At 50.0% G+C, this 14,948-nt stretch overlaps 1 protein-coding gene across 5 annotated transcripts in view; it reads right to left on the minus strand.

Moving 5' to 3' along the window:
• RAB3IL1 (RAB3A interacting protein like 1) overlaps nt 1-14,948 on the minus strand; it is a 35,968-nt gene that overhangs the window by 8,466 nt on the left and 12,554 nt on the right. For 2 of the 5 annotated variants that reach the window (XM_054026520.1, XM_054026523.1), the window contains exons 2-9: nt 8,797-9,043; nt 8,326-8,421; nt 7,189-7,266; nt 6,205-6,420; nt 3,877-4,002; nt 2,343-2,481; nt 2,085-2,197; nt 918-941 (exon numbers count right to left, since the gene is read on the minus strand). In XM_054026520.1, the coding sequence (XP_053882495.1) occupies nt 918-941; nt 2,085-2,197; nt 2,343-2,481; nt 3,877-4,002; nt 6,205-6,420; nt 7,189-7,266; nt 8,326-8,421; nt 8,797-9,043 (1,039 nt within the window). The remainder of the gene's footprint in view (nt 1-917; nt 942-2,084; nt 2,198-2,342; nt 2,482-3,876; nt 4,003-6,204; nt 6,421-7,188; nt 7,267-8,325; nt 8,422-8,796; nt 9,044-14,948) is intronic. The other 3 variants (XM_054026521.1, XM_054026522.1, XM_054026525.1) reach the window with 3 other exon arrangements.

Consider the following 14,948-nt stretch of genomic DNA (forward strand, 5'->3'; position numbering starts at 1 on the left):
TAAATCCCATCTGCAAAAAGGGCGGAATGCCCATGCGGTCTGGCATCTTCATTGAATGACCACATGGACTATACACTGGGGCTCACCGCTGATTATACCCAATGATTATGCTCCACTGAGCATCTCGCTTGCAGTTGGTATCTTGGAGGCAGTGAAGTTATAGCCCCCTCCAGAGTCCCTTTTAATCAGATGGGGGTCTTTCCACATCAAAGGCCAGGAGATGTTGGAGTCTCCTGATCTTCTCTGACTCTTTTCAACTGTCTGTAAAGAGAAATCCAGTTTCCAGCATTTGTTGAAAAATTCCAGGGAACGTTTCCAGCACCACTTCATGCCGCCCAATAGGGATTTCCTGGTATTTCTCAGCATTTAACCATCGTCACATCCTTCTCAGTCCCCGCACCTCTGGGCTGGACATTGGCATCACTCCTTAGCTGTGAAAGTAGCTAGGATGGCCACGAATCAGGCAGGAAGAATCAGCGAGATAGGAAATGTGACACCAAATGTTCAGGAGGGCTTGTGAGCCTGTTTCATTATCTTCTCTCCCCCACTAGCAGGGGATTTAAACAGACAAACACGGACTAAACAATAAAAGCAGAAGCCTGGCCTACTGAAGTGAGGAGTGATTTGGGCCGCCTAGTGTTTGAGACATATTAAAGGGAGAGGATTTTCAGAGAGCGCTGAGCACTCACCCTCCAGAAACTAGGCCTCTCTAGAAGTTGGGCCCAAAAATCACTAGTCACTTTTAGGCCATTTGTCCCAAAGAGTGTTATAAGTGGGACCTTCAATTCACCTTCCAGCATTAACAGGATTAAAAAAGTTACTGGCTAAACTCTAGCCTCAAAGCCATTAGTAACCAGGTGAGTTAGTAACTTGTTAATGGATCAGAGATCTTTCATCATTAGCTAAAAATCACTTACGTTACAATTTGCGACCGGAACCCGCTGTGAGAAGAGACAAAAAAACAGAAGGCAACCAGTCAGGATACACACAGGATGGCTTGTTTTTGGCATGGGACTAACACTCACAGAGTGATTTGTTTTGAGAAGAAAGAGAATGTGGAACAGCTTGCCACATAGTCTGTGTGTCATTCAGGTCACTGCCTCCTGACATGAAAGATGACCTTTGGCTTGGAAGCTGCTGCTGCTAGCAGCAGGAAAAAACCCCAAGCTGACCTAAACACAACAGCTAAGTGAAATCCTCTCTCTTGATCAAGAAAGGTAAAGCTCAGGAGTCTGACCCCTCTCTGTTTGCAGTGATACTGAACTAAACCATTTCCTGCTACTTCCCTTCCTGGGGGAACTGAGGCCCTGTAACATCAGGAGCACAGACAGACAAGTGATTCCCAAGCTGTCACAGTAGTGACTCTGAAAACAGTCGACGCAACTCTCAGGAGGGGTTGGGGTAAAAGATAGGGAGGAGAGATGGCTGAGCTCATTTTGCCCCATTTCAAACCCACCTAGAGCATCATGGGTTCAAAAATGTGATGTGAACTTGGACGCTATGGGACACATGCATAGGAGAAATTGCAAGAGGGGAGGAATAAAAAACACCAACTGCGGGTCACCCAGTCCTGCCGGCTCGGCTTCTGGGGGTTCTCCTAGCCCCAGTACATAGCAAATTCTGCCCTTGAGAGATAATGTTTTCAAACGACTCACCCTTGGGTGACTCCCCCGCCCCGAGTTTAAGTTAGAGGAAGAAAACGTTCGGTAAGTTTGTGAACTCCAAGTAGTTTTTCCAGCCTCCCAAAATAATTCAGGAAGACTCCAAAGCCTCAAATTCCATGTGGTTCAACCAGCCCCTAGTGGTGAGTGCCTGGATCCAAGCCAGCTGCTGGCCTTGGTTTGGGATGGGAAAACACACCGTGAAATATTAACTAAAGAGGTGTTTCTACACCAGACTACTCAGCTACTACCCAGTACTGCTCAGATACTCAGGTGATGGGACCCCTAGAGAGATCTGAGACAGCGCTCTGGAGACACAGCAGAAGGCTGAGCAGATGTGTGGGACGGAAGCTGTTGTAGTGTGGGACGAGGCTGGATGTGAGCGTCAGTGATGGCTGAGGGAGCACCTGGGAGGTTCCTTACTTTGGTCCGCCACATTCCATCGCCGACACCTTCACCACGGGCAGTGCCTGGGTAGCCACGGGCTCTATGGTGAGCGTGTTCTGCTCCACGGCCTCCCGCACTAGCTCTGATAGCTACAGCAAGAAACAGACCTGAATTCAGATCAGCAAAGCTCATGTCCAGTAAGGTGATGACTGCGCACCTCCTCAGCATCAATACAGCCTGAATGTCTGAGCAGAGCGACCCCCCACAAGTCCTCGCTTCTGCTCCAGTGCTCACCTCCTGTTTGGTGAAGTCCAGGCAGGGCCCCACATCTTCCCGGTAAATCCTCTCCAGGAAGGAGCAGGATTTTTCCAGAGTCGGGGATTCCTTCCAGGCCTGGAACTCGGCGAATAGGATGGAGTCGACCTGCAGCGAGCTCAGGGGAGACACAGGAAGAGAGAAGGTGTGGGGTTGGGGAGAGGGGGAAAGACACCACAAGAGTTAACACACCAATTCCCCAACTACAAGGCTGCCTTGGAACCTCAGCAGGAACTGCGGAGAAAAGCAGGATCGCCCCCAGGGGAACCTCTGCATCTGCCACCCACATCACCATCTCTGTGACAGATTAACATGCCAAGTGAGGGTAGCTCAGTCCAAGGCCTGTGAAATGCCCGAGTTTCCCAAAGGCAAGGCAGAGTCCCCACTGGGGGAGGCAGCCAGAGAGCAAGTGAATAGACCAAATTCCCCTCTCATCCCAGGAGAGGATAGGCAGGGCTAGCCCGCGATGGCAACGAAGGTCAGGACATAAAGGCAGAATCCCCTTGGAGAAAAAGGTCAATACAGCAAAGGAGAGAGTCAGGGAAAAGCTTTCAGTGAATAGCCATCACCATTTCTATCCATTTGTGTAGCAGGTGTGCTGGCCCTTTAAAGACAGGTCCAAACCCAGCAGCCTTGGAGTTGCTGCAGCCCAGAAGTGAGGCCTTCTGGGAGTTGTTGTTCCCAGAAATGATGGGGATTGTAGGCAGCGGGGCATGCATAGAAGGGAAAGCAGGGTATAAGTAGGGTGACCAGATGTCCCGATTTTATAGGGACAGTCCCGATATTTGGGGCTTTTTCTTAAATAGGCTTCTATTACCCCCCATCCCCTGTCCCAAATTTTCACACTTTCTATCTGGTCACCCTAGGTATAAGAAGCAGCCTTCCTTCAGAGCACTGAATGGTTACATTTGTTATGGGTTCTCTGCAGAGAGGGAGCAGCTTTCCAGGGCATGGGAGCTGCTGCACCTATTCCCCTTTACAGATGGACTCAAATTCACAGCTGTGAGGGACCCACAGCAGATCTTGCCTCTTCCCTAGTATCTCTCATTTTATATCCTGCTTCTCTGCCCGCTCCCAGCATGCTCTACAATTCCCATCAGTCCAACGTCAAATCCCAGCATGCCTCGGCTCTAGGCTGCAGCAGTGACAGGACCATGCTGGGTCTGGCCCTGTCCTTAAACAACCAGCAGACCCTGTTACAGTTTGTTAAAGGAGCATGGGGGGCGGGGGGATGACAAAACAAGCCCAGCATGAAAAGAACGTAAGTGAACAAAGCAGCACAGTCCCCAGTCTGTCCTGACAGTGCACTAGCTCTATGCTATGGAGACTGCTCACCTGGTGCCGGGAGACAACTCCATCGCCACAATATGGAAATCAATTAGAGAAACAAAAAAATGGATGTTAGTGTCAAAGAAAGGAAGAGCTGAAAGGCTGAAGCTGTGAGAGGCTGATGAATCCCACCCTCCCCCTAGCCTGTCCTCTGTGCCACATATATTCTAGCTCCAGAGGTTACCTGCCGCAAGGAGGATGACGAGGAAGAATCTGCCACCAGGGCCTGCCAGCCTGGCTCGTAGGTGATGTGGATGGCCTTCCCCGGGACAATACAGAGGAGCAGAGAGAGGAGAGTGGGCACGCCAAACTTTGAAGGACGAGTGGAGAGAAGAGAGACAGACAAGGAAACAGTTCAGAGGGGCAGGCAGAGAAAGAAAGGCAAAAATGTGAGACAGAAGATACAGAAAACTCGAGTTCTGCCTGTCAGCGCGCTGAGTGCCTCTCAAAAGCTCATAGGTTCTTCAGCATATCATTGGCCTAAGTTTTCAGAAGCCGCCAGTGATTTGGGGTTGCTCAGTTTTTGGGTGCCCAGCTTGAGCTGCCTTAAAGAAACCTGATTTTCCCCAACGTGCTGCACAACCCTGAGGCCCCATAAGTACGTTTCAAGGCGGGCACCTAAAAACAGAGGCATTCAAATTCACTAGTCACGTTTTTGAAAATGTAGGCCCTGGATTTTAGGCAACTGGTTATCTGCACCAATGGAAATCCCTTGTGTAGACACAGTTTACACCAGAGCAAGGGCGCAGTAGAGACCTTGCCAGGATTGTGCACTTAGTGAGCAAGAAAGGGGAAATAATTACCATCTTTGGCATTCTACAAGCACCTTCCTCCAAGAATTTCCCATTGATTACAGACCTTCGGTGACTGACCCTCATGATTAGAGCAAGCAATTGACAGCATCAGCAAACACAGCCCTTTGTGGTTTATGAATTGAACGCAAACAGAACAGGACTTTTACAAGTTTGTCCCCAAGTCATAATTGTTCAGCTAATGCTTGGCACTGGCTTCGCCAGCCTTTCAGCTGTTTGATATCAGTGAGTCAACAGTGCAGCTGCCTGACTGGACACCTGAGTCAGGGGCTATTGCTTCTGGCCCCTGATTGGATCACCTTGTTTAGCAGCTCACTGGAGTTTTGATTCATGCCGGGAGAGGAGCCTCTTTCCTTATTGCCACAAGAAGGATCCTTCTATTTGGCTACATACTTGGACTTCAAATGTCAACATATCTGGGTTCTTTCCTACCTGATCAAGAGAGAGATAGATGTAAACCAATGAAGCAAGACTTCATGGCTATTTAACAGACCCTTCCTTTGATTCTCCCCTCACATTCACACCGACTCCATGTGTGTGTAATTCTAATCCCATACATAGTGATATTAGCAGCTGCTGAAGCGCACTGATTGAATTCACCCATCCCCATTGCCATTCACTGAAGTCACTGTCAGACAAATAGTCATCCGAGAGGTCAGCCCAGTCCTCTTTGGTCACCGCTTCCTGGTCTGATTAGCTGTCTGACAAGCCAGATGGGCCAAGTGCCTCCCTGCTCTTGAAATGCTTCCATGCTGCAGACACCAATGCTCCTGGCAGTGGAGGCAAAGTATGTGCACCCCCCACTGCAACGTTTGTTCTTCCTGCTCAAATGCCAAACTTGCTTCTTCATCCCTCCAGCTCTGACACCCACAAGGAGTTTTCCAGATGGCAGTGCAAACGCTTGTGCAAAGGTGTGTTCACACAACTAGTCACAACACTGTTTGCAGAAAGATAAATTCTGGCAGACCCATGTTGTACTCACATCAGTGTTTAGGGAGAGCAAAAGAAAGGGTCCATAAAACTCAGTGAAGGAAATTAACAGGATTTTAGTTGAAAGACTATCCACAAAAGCGGTTTGTATTTATTTGCCCAGCTCTATTCAGGAGGCAGGCAAAACCTGCTTTGCAGGTAGAGAAACTGAGACCCAGGGAGGAAAGGTGACTTGCTCAAAGTCACATAGTGAGGTAGTGGAAGAGCCAAGGAACAGAAAGCAGAAATTCCAACTCCCAGTCCTGCGCTCTAACCACTAGTCCACACTAGACAGATGGGAAATCAAAGCAAACAGCATTAGCCAGAGCAGCTGTTAGACTGCAGAGGCAGATCAGGAAAGCCAGTTCTCAGTAGGTGCTTACAGCCTGATGCCAGCGGTGCTAAGAGCTGTATCCATACAGCCATAAAAGTCCTGCAAAGGCACGCAGGTTGTTTCCAGAGGTTCTCTCCTGAATCCAGACTGGAGTGACTCCTATAAGGGGAAGTCCCCACAGTCTGGGATTTTGCCAAGAAACCCCCAGCTCCCAGCACAGCAAGACTCGGAGGATTCCTAATCCACAAATAGCGTTACTGTGAACATCGCTGAAGCCGCGGAGCAGGGGAAAGGCTGTGGGCTCTGCAGACCTCAAGGGAAATCCCTGAGAAGATCCCTCCACCAACTCAAGCCCATGCAGGGCCAAGAGCTGATGTGGTGAATGGATTTCACCCACCTCTTTGCACTCGTTGCTGACCGACTCCACGGGCAAGCTCTGGCTGGTGGCTGTGACTACTGCGCTGCTGGCGCTCTTGTTCCGCCCGTGCCCTTTCCTGAAGACAGTTTTGGAGGGACTTTGGAGCTGGGGGTGCAGCTCCCGGTTTGGAGAGGAAGGTGTGGAAGTGATCACCAGAGTCTTCAAAGCAGTTACCTCTGCTTGCAGCATGTCGATCTGCGAGACAAGGAGAGTCAACAATGCCACCACTTCCACCCAGCAGAGTACCTTGCACTGTGCAGGGAATGCACGCTCAGGATCCAGGGGCATCCGCACCACCCAGCCACACACTCAGCCTAGGAGACATCTCCTGATCCATCCACAACATCTGCCCAGCTCTTCCACCCCCTGCCCCGTCCCAGAATCTCAAACCAGGGTCTGTACAGATCAGAAACAAGTTGCAGAGCCTTCCCTGCCCCTTCCCAGTCCACATTCCCCGCAACGACCCAGGCTACGCAGGCAAGGCATATTTAAGTCTTATAGCCAGAGACCCCTTCCCTGATGAAGAGTCAGCAGCAGATGCAGCTCCATGCCCCCGTGGTACATCCTGATCAGGGAATCCTGTCCCTAACTCCTATCTCCCCAGCCTCCCTTATCCGTGGTGCCTCTAAGCAGCAGCTTGTCCTCACGTTTGCTACGTGACAAACTGCAGCTTGGTGAAGCTGCTGGTCAGTTCTGTGCCTGTGAGAGCCCAGGTGAAAGTCTGGACCCTGTTTTTCATAGGAGAGTTGGATCTGCTGATGGTTTAAATGGCACGTTTCCCCACATTCAGTAGCTGCTGTGCGGTGAGCTGAGAGACCTACTGAATGTCTAGAGGCCAGTAGTCCAGGAGGTCCCACTGGGAGGAGACTGGATGGGATGTGACCCTTAGCTACGTTGCTATCCCCCTGACCACAGGCAGCCCCGTGTTTGTACAGCAGGAGGGTGGGATCGGAGAGTCCTCACCTTTCCTCGTGCCTCCCTCAGCTGCTTCTCTGACGCTGCCTGCTTAGTGTTTGCATCTCTTACCATCTTGTGCGCTTCCTACAGTGGAGAGAGAACACGTTACCTCCTGCTCATCGCAGCCAGAGTCCCAGCTACACACAGCCCCTGCAATGAGCAACCCCACAAAGCCAAGCGACACATTCTACCCTGCACCCTGGTGTTTTACATGCAGCTCAGCAGTTCTCCTGGGGGGCAGGGTACTCAAAGGTCCCTAGCAAGTGTGGCAGCCTTCCCAAGGACAGCGTGGAGCTTAGAACACAATAGCCCCCTCCCAACGCCCCTGGGGCAGTTCCCCCGGCGCATGCCTGTCTCCAACTGGCACAATAAGGATCTGTCCAGTGCTAGGTGTTTGAGTGTCCTGGGCTGCTGGAAGACAGGATTTTACTGGCCTGTGAGCTCATCATGAGCCATGGCACAAGAACGTGGGTCCTTTCAATATTCACCCCCTCCAGCAGAATGCAGTAAAGCAGCTCCCAGGGGTGCAGTGCACTGAGGGCATTGTGGTGCCTCTCTCCAGGCAAGGGCCAGGTGCTGGCATCTGGGAGAGGGCTGGGGAGCAGCAGGCAGCCTGGAGAATGGGCCACATGAGAACAGCTGCAGCAAGCCCGGGGCATGGCTAGTGCACCAGCAAAAGGGCTAAACTGCCTAACTTCAGCAGCAATCGAATAAACCTGTGATGTGGACCAGCTGCTTGGGGGGGAAGCAGGACACAAACACCCAGACTCTCCTAGACCGGGTCCCGCCTCAGACACCACTGGCTGAAAACCCAAGTGTAATGAATACACGCGCTGCTTTATTTTATGTTTCCTGACAGCGTGGCTGGGGTGCCTGGAGGTGGAGTGGGGAAAAGGAGAACGCCTGTTTCCTATACCAGTGCCCTGCATGCTGCCCCTCCCCATTAACACAGCTGCCAGCTTACACCATGCTCTGCCATCCTGCATACGCAATCGGCCAGCTCTACTGTTCAGACTGCGAAGGGCTGGCCATGAATGCAGGGAACCCCAAAGTGTGAGCAAAGTGAGGAGAGAGCCTGTCCCAAGGGGGACAGTGAGTGACTCCGTTTAGGGAGTAACTGGGGAAGGGGGAGGGAAGTGGTACCTCGAACAGACTGGCAGTCAGCTCCTCCAGCTCCTGCTCAAGCTGCTCTCTGACCTTTGACAGCCTCTCACATTCCTCATCCTTCAGCTTCAGCTCCTGCAGAGAGGACAGTGGGGACTTTGGCATGCTGGGCAGAAGCACATGCCAGGCCCCAGTACGCTCTGCAGACAGCACCACCCTCTTCCACGTGCCTCAATCTCTCTCCCTCTGCATCCTGCTGCCTTCTCCCGCTCTGCACGCACTGACGCTATCCCTTCCCACGTCTGTGCAGATTCCAGCTTCTCCACTCACCACCTATCACTCCAGACGCTCAGGTTGCACTCATTGTTAGTACCCTAACAGGGCATGCTCCCACCTTCCAGCCCATGGATACTCCCGCCCCGTCTACCCTTTTCACCCCTCAATTCCTGGTCTGTGCCCCCACCCCATGGGTGCTTGCCCCCCCACACCTCCCCGCGCCCAAGCCTTTACCTTCTGTGCTCTGTGGAGCTCCTCCTTCAGGAACTCTGATCCCTTCTCACGGATCTCCACTGAGGAGCTGCGCAGGCGGGAGACATTGAGCTGCGCCGTGGATTGGTCGTCTCCCCCACCTGCCTCCCTGCAGCGAGGATCCAACTGTGGCAGCTCCTTCCCACCGCTGGATGATGCCAGCAGCTTCCACTGTCCCACCGCCGGCTGCTTCTGGAGCTGCTGGCTGCCTTCTTTGAACGGGGCCTGGCTGGGGGACACAAGCGTGTGAAACATGAGCCGAGGATCAGAGATCCAGGGTGTGGACAGCGCCAGGATCCAAGCAGCTTATGGCCCCACCCAGATCTCGTCATTTAAGGGGTTTGCGGTAGAAAGCTCTCCCCCCAGTGGAAATGAGCATTTGGCTAATGGCCAGCACTGAGAGGTATCGCGATACCCAGGGAATGATAATGCTGCAGGAAGTGTGTATAGCTTTAAGGAGTGTGGAAGGGCGAGGGGGCGACATGGGGCTGATGTGCCACTTGAGACCAGAACACAGGGCAGGCTAATCCACAGCTCAGGTGATAACGTCACTGCAGAGCCGAGGGGTCTCCAACAGCATTTGCAGGCCGGCCGGATCGTGTCATGCTGGTGTCTTGCCCCACTGTGTGTACATGGGCTGCAAAGCTCTTCCCCTGGCTTGGTGATCCACAAAGGAGTCCCACAGCACTGGGCAGAGCAGGGCAGCGCACACATCTGGCCTGTTACCCTAGGGGTACAGGACAGCCAAGCAAGATGTTAACTGCAGACAGGTCAAAGGTCTGAGAGAGCATGAACGGCACTCAGGCCAGCCTCATCCCAAAACAGCCAAAGGACCCGTTGGGGCTCCATGCTTAAGGGACCTGCAGCTCAGGGGCTAATCCCGCACTCCAGAAACTGAATCCACCTCTCTAGAGGTAAGATCAGGAAGGAGAGGCAACTCACAGGCTTCATCTCTCACCATCCCAATCCCAGGTGCCCTGGGATTTGGGGAAGAAGCACAGACTCCCTCAGTGCCAGAGTCTCGTTAAAGAGTGGAGGGGGGCGACACAAGGGGCATCAGGCAGGATTAGCTCAGAGGAGCTGCTTTTGCACTGTGGGTGGCAGCGCTGAGTTCGCTCTCCCTCGGTGGAGGGCCTTCTAGGAAGGGAAAACCCTAAACAAGCCACTTCCTCCCATTCAGCTCTTTGAACAAGGACCGGGGCAGAATCACCAGGGGATACACTGGGCCCAGGAGCCCATTATAAGGACCAGGTTTTTGTCAGAGGGAGATTAGAGGTAATGTAAGGGATGGGATGGCAGAGAGGCCACCCCACCCCCTGTATCTGTGCTGTCACGCTGCCCTCAGCAGGCACCTAGCCAGGGAGAACTGAACAGCCCAGGGAGAGATCACAGCTCCTTGGGAGGAATAAAAGCAGAGGTGCCATTTTGGGAGCCCAAGTTTCGTACAGGAGATGAGCTCCCAGGCAGAGCTCTTAAGGGCAGCACAGCCTGAGTGTGGAATGTGAGATCTGCAGAGGAGACCTGCTGCTCCCAGCTTGTGGCCCTGGGGCAGGGAGTCAGTGTTTTGTTTACAAACAGAGGCAGGGTGATTAAGATAAGAAAGGGCTGGTAATTAAATTAAGGATCTGGAAGTCATTAGATGAGCCTGTAAAACAGGAATCCCTCTGCAGGGGGTGGCAGGTGTTGCAGGGGATGCAGAAGAAATACAGCCAAGCCTTCTGAGCCACGGTTACATTCAGAAAGGTGGGAGATTTGGGGGGCGTAGGTGAAAAGAAGGGGCCAAAACCCAGGGAAGGGACAGCAGTGGTATAGAGAACAGGAGTACTTGTGGCACCTTAGGGCAGGTCTTCACTACGGGGGGGGGGGGGGGGGGGGGGGGGCGATTTAAGATACCCAAATTCAGCTACGCGATTCGGGGATCGATTGTCACGTCCCGTCGATCCCCGAGAGGTCGATTTCTACCCGCCGATTCAGGCGGGTAGTGTAGACCTAGCCTTAGAGACTAACAAATTTATTAGAGCATAAGCTTTTGTGGGCTACTGCCCACTTCTTCGGATGCATATAGAGAGTGGAACATATATTGAGGGGATATATATACACACACATACATATATACACATACACACACATACATATATACACATACACACCCACACACACTAAGAGTGTGTGTATATATATATATCCCCTCAATATATGTTCCATTCTATATGCATCCGAAGAGGTGGGCAGTAGCCCACAAAAGCTTATGCTCTAATAAATTTGTTAGTCTCTAAAGTGCCACAAGTACTCCTGTTCTTTTTGCGGATACAGACTAACATGGCTGCTACTCTGAAACCAGTGGTATAGAGAAGTTCCCATCACCTTATTATCTGAGCGCCTTACAAGGTCTAACCTATTTCTCCTCACACCCCTCCGTGAGGTAGAGCTGTGCCGTTATCCCCATTGTACAGACGGGGCACTGAGGCACCAAGAGACTAAAGGCCAGATTTTCAAAGGAATTTAGGCACCTAGTGGGATTTTCAAAAGCACCTAGAAGGTTAAGTGCTTTGTAAACCCCATTAGATGCCTAGCTGCATCTTTGGATGCCTAAAAACCTTTGAAACTCTGTCCCTAAGGCATACAGGAAGTCCATGGAGGAAGTAGAACCCAGGTCTCTCAGGGCTAGCTCCTTATTCACTGGACCAGCCTCTCTCTCTGCTATATGCTGCAAAAAATAAATAAATAAATAAATAAAAATAAAAAAGATTCTGATAGATGGGAGCAAAATAGAGAATTGGCCTTCTTGGAGACTCCAACAAATGGTCTGAGGCAATTGGAAAGGATGTCATGGTTGACAGCATGAAAAGCAGCAGAGAGGTCAGGAAGGATGAAGAAAGAAAGGAAGAGAATAACAATCAGATGAGAGGAGATCACTTAAGCCCCAGGGGGTGGCAGGTTCTGCCCCAGGCTAGGTTGTAGAGCAATGGCTGCTGTGAAATTTTACATTTTAACTGAAAATCATTTTGTTTTTGTCATTTTTTGTTCTGAGTTTGAAAAAGGAAGGAATGAGAAAGTGTAGTATGAGTATGTAGTATGTAGTAGATGTGTTTATGCCTCAAATTCTTAGGGTTTCAGCTGTATCCAGGCCAATTCCAGAACAAAAATCAGAAATTGCATCCAAAGAGTCCATAAAGTCGACGATTATTGTCATGATTTGCATTATTCACTGGGCACCATCTGTGTGCTCAGCAGAATATGCCAGGAAATGTAGTCCCTGAGGCAATGTGTATAAAATGTGTAGCCCTGGATAAGATGGCTCAGATATTTTAGTATGAAGTGTATAGTTACTGAGCACATGTTAATATCTATGAGTGAAGGTGCTGACAGCAACAGAAGTTTTACTTGATTAAGGACTAGAAGATTTGACCCTCCAACTTTCTTTCAAGAGGAAGAGCTGCCCAGAGCTCCTGTGCCTGTTTATTTTCCTTTCCTGCCTTCAGTGGCCCTGACAGACCTCAGAAGTCTCAATTTTTTTCTCAACTTTAAAATGTGGCATTTTCTTGGTGTTTGATTTTAAGTATTCTCCTGTGAAAACTGCAACTCAATCACTGTAGTGTTGAGTTTAAGAGCCTTCTGGAAAATAACTAGCATACAAACAGAAATCAGCGTTGCCAACTCTCATGATTTTGTCATGAGTCTCATGATAATTATTGTTTTCCTTAAAGCCCCAGATGCTGGAGTCAAGTGGATATGTGATGATTTCAGCCTTCATTCTTAAAAAAAATGAAGTTTCCAGCCCTCGTGGCTGTGGAGAAAGCTTAAAAATGTGACCCCAGTGCACCCTAAAGGCTTGAAAAGCAGAAGGCAAATAAAAAGAACACCAAATCTATGATTTTTACATAATCTCATGAGTTTAAAGCCAATCTCATGATTTTTGGTGAGCCTGATTGATGATTTTTGAATGTTTGTGGTTGGCAATACTGTGAAAGTGACTTGAAAGTGTCAGTTTCATTCCTGTTTAAAGTCAGTTTCTAGTCTATTATTTGTAGTGGGGAAACACCCCTAGTGCCCCAGGCAGGTGCAGTATAAACTCATGGGGCCTTGCCCTAGCCTAGTAGGATGTTTCCAAAAGTTAAATGATCTATTCCAAGCTTGGTGAACTGCAAAAAAGTGATAGAAAATAATCTAGACTTTTCTACAATTGTTTCATTCAAGAGTTAGTAACAAAGTAAGAATATACATTACATTTTTAAACCTAACCAGTGTCCCTTAAGTAACTTGATACAAGATGTCAGAACATATTAGTATGAGAGCTGAGTGGGTCTAATATTTATTTAATTTTCTTTCTTTATATGGGAATTAGATACAGGGCTCCTGTAAGATATTTCTAAGTTATTATCTGCAAAACAACCAGAGTCTTCAGGTGCCTAAGTAGTCCCTGGAATCACAGGTAAAGTTGCCTGCCCCCCACCAAAATCTGAAATGGCGCCCGGGAATAAAAGCCTCCGTTATTCACAGCAAGGGAATTCTCCAAACCCTGACTCAGCCCAGCTGAGCCCTTGGGGAAACGGAGATTCGAAAAAGAAGCTGTGTGTACTAGCAAGACATCCACCACCAAGATCCCAACTGAGACACAATGCAGATGCTTTAAAATGACCTGAGCAATGCATCCTTAAAAGGAGAAGGATGGTCCTGTGGTTGGAGCACTGGGCTGGGTGTCCTAGGATCTAATCCCAGCCCCATCCTTGATTTACTAAGTGGCTTTGGGCAAATCACTTCACCCCTTTGTGCCTCTCCACCTTTAAAATGCAGGTAATTTACACCTCTAGCTGACAGGGGTGTGCAAGGATAATTAACTCATTCATATCTGTACAGCAATTTGAGAACACTGACTATGTATAAGCGCAAAGTTACAGTCCCAGATACATTTTTATATGAAATAAGACCACACAAGAGAGAGTTGTGGTCTCTTTCGAAGCCTTGGCCTCGATTTTTAAGGTCTCACCTGCAAGACCCACAAGTGGAGTGAACTGCACAGAGCTCCCATTACCTCATTCTGAGGGACAAAGAACAAAGCTGACCACAGCAGGACTCAGTCCTGTGACTCCAGGGAGCCCTGGTGTTTGTGACGTGGTCTCTGCCCCGATCCAGGATTTCTGATGGACGTAACTTACAATAAAAAAAGTGAGACACCAGCAGGTCTGTGTGGGATACAAGCAAATACACAGTAGGCCTAAAGTTAAGGACATTGGCTCCCACCTGATCCAAAATTTCATTGTGGTAAGGGAACCCTCACCCCCTTTTACCGTAAACCCGCATTTCACACACACACAGCAACCACCCCCAACTGAGGAGGAGCAGGCTCTATTTTTAACCAAATATTTACCACCCTCAGTCCAGTGCATTTCCATTGAGCAAATACAGGGTCCCTATTTTTCCTCTTTATTGGTTTCAGAGGCTGGCAAGTACATCCACAGCAGAAAGAGGGGCCCAGATGCCAAGCTGAGCTCCCCCTGAAGAGACACCTCCAGGAGACTCCTCTCTGAGGCTCAGCAGCTCCTTGTCAGGAGCTTGCCTTGGGCTCCAGAGGCAGTATCCTTGTTTAGTTTCTGAGCTGGCAGGGGAAGAGGGGCTCTGGCAGCAGGGGATGTGCAGAGTTGAGGATTCCCAAGGGAGTTGGATGGGGGTGACTCCAGCGTTGCCAGGGGGGTGAGGGAAATGCTGCAGCAGGGTCAGTAGCCAGCTGTCAGGTTTCAGAGTAGCAGCCGTGTTAGTCTGTATCCGCAAAAAGAACAGGAGTACTTGTGGCACCTTAGAGATTAACAAATTTATTAGAGCATAAGCTTTTGTGGACTACAGCCCACTTCTTCGGGTGCATGTCAGGAGACATCAGTGTGTGGCGAGAGTCCTTGGGGAGCTGGAGAAGGTGCACAGCTCTAAAGGGGAACCTGTCAGGGATCTCCAGCAGGGAAAGCTGCAACCCACCACTGCTGTTAGACAATATGGCCACAGATACAATGTGACATCGGAGGTCAATATGCCTTCCAGGTGTACTGATGCAGCCAACCCCGGTGTCAATCAATAATCGTTGTCAATAGCCCCTTGTGGAGGCTTTGTCCTCCTCCAAGCTGGACGTGGGTGAGAATATCAGC

This window comes from Malaclemys terrapin, chromosome 4 (assembly GCF_027887155.1).
Source record: "Malaclemys terrapin pileata isolate rMalTer1 chromosome 4, rMalTer1.hap1, whole genome shotgun sequence".
Taxonomy (NCBI): Eukaryota; Metazoa; Chordata; order Testudines; family Emydidae; genus Malaclemys; species Malaclemys terrapin.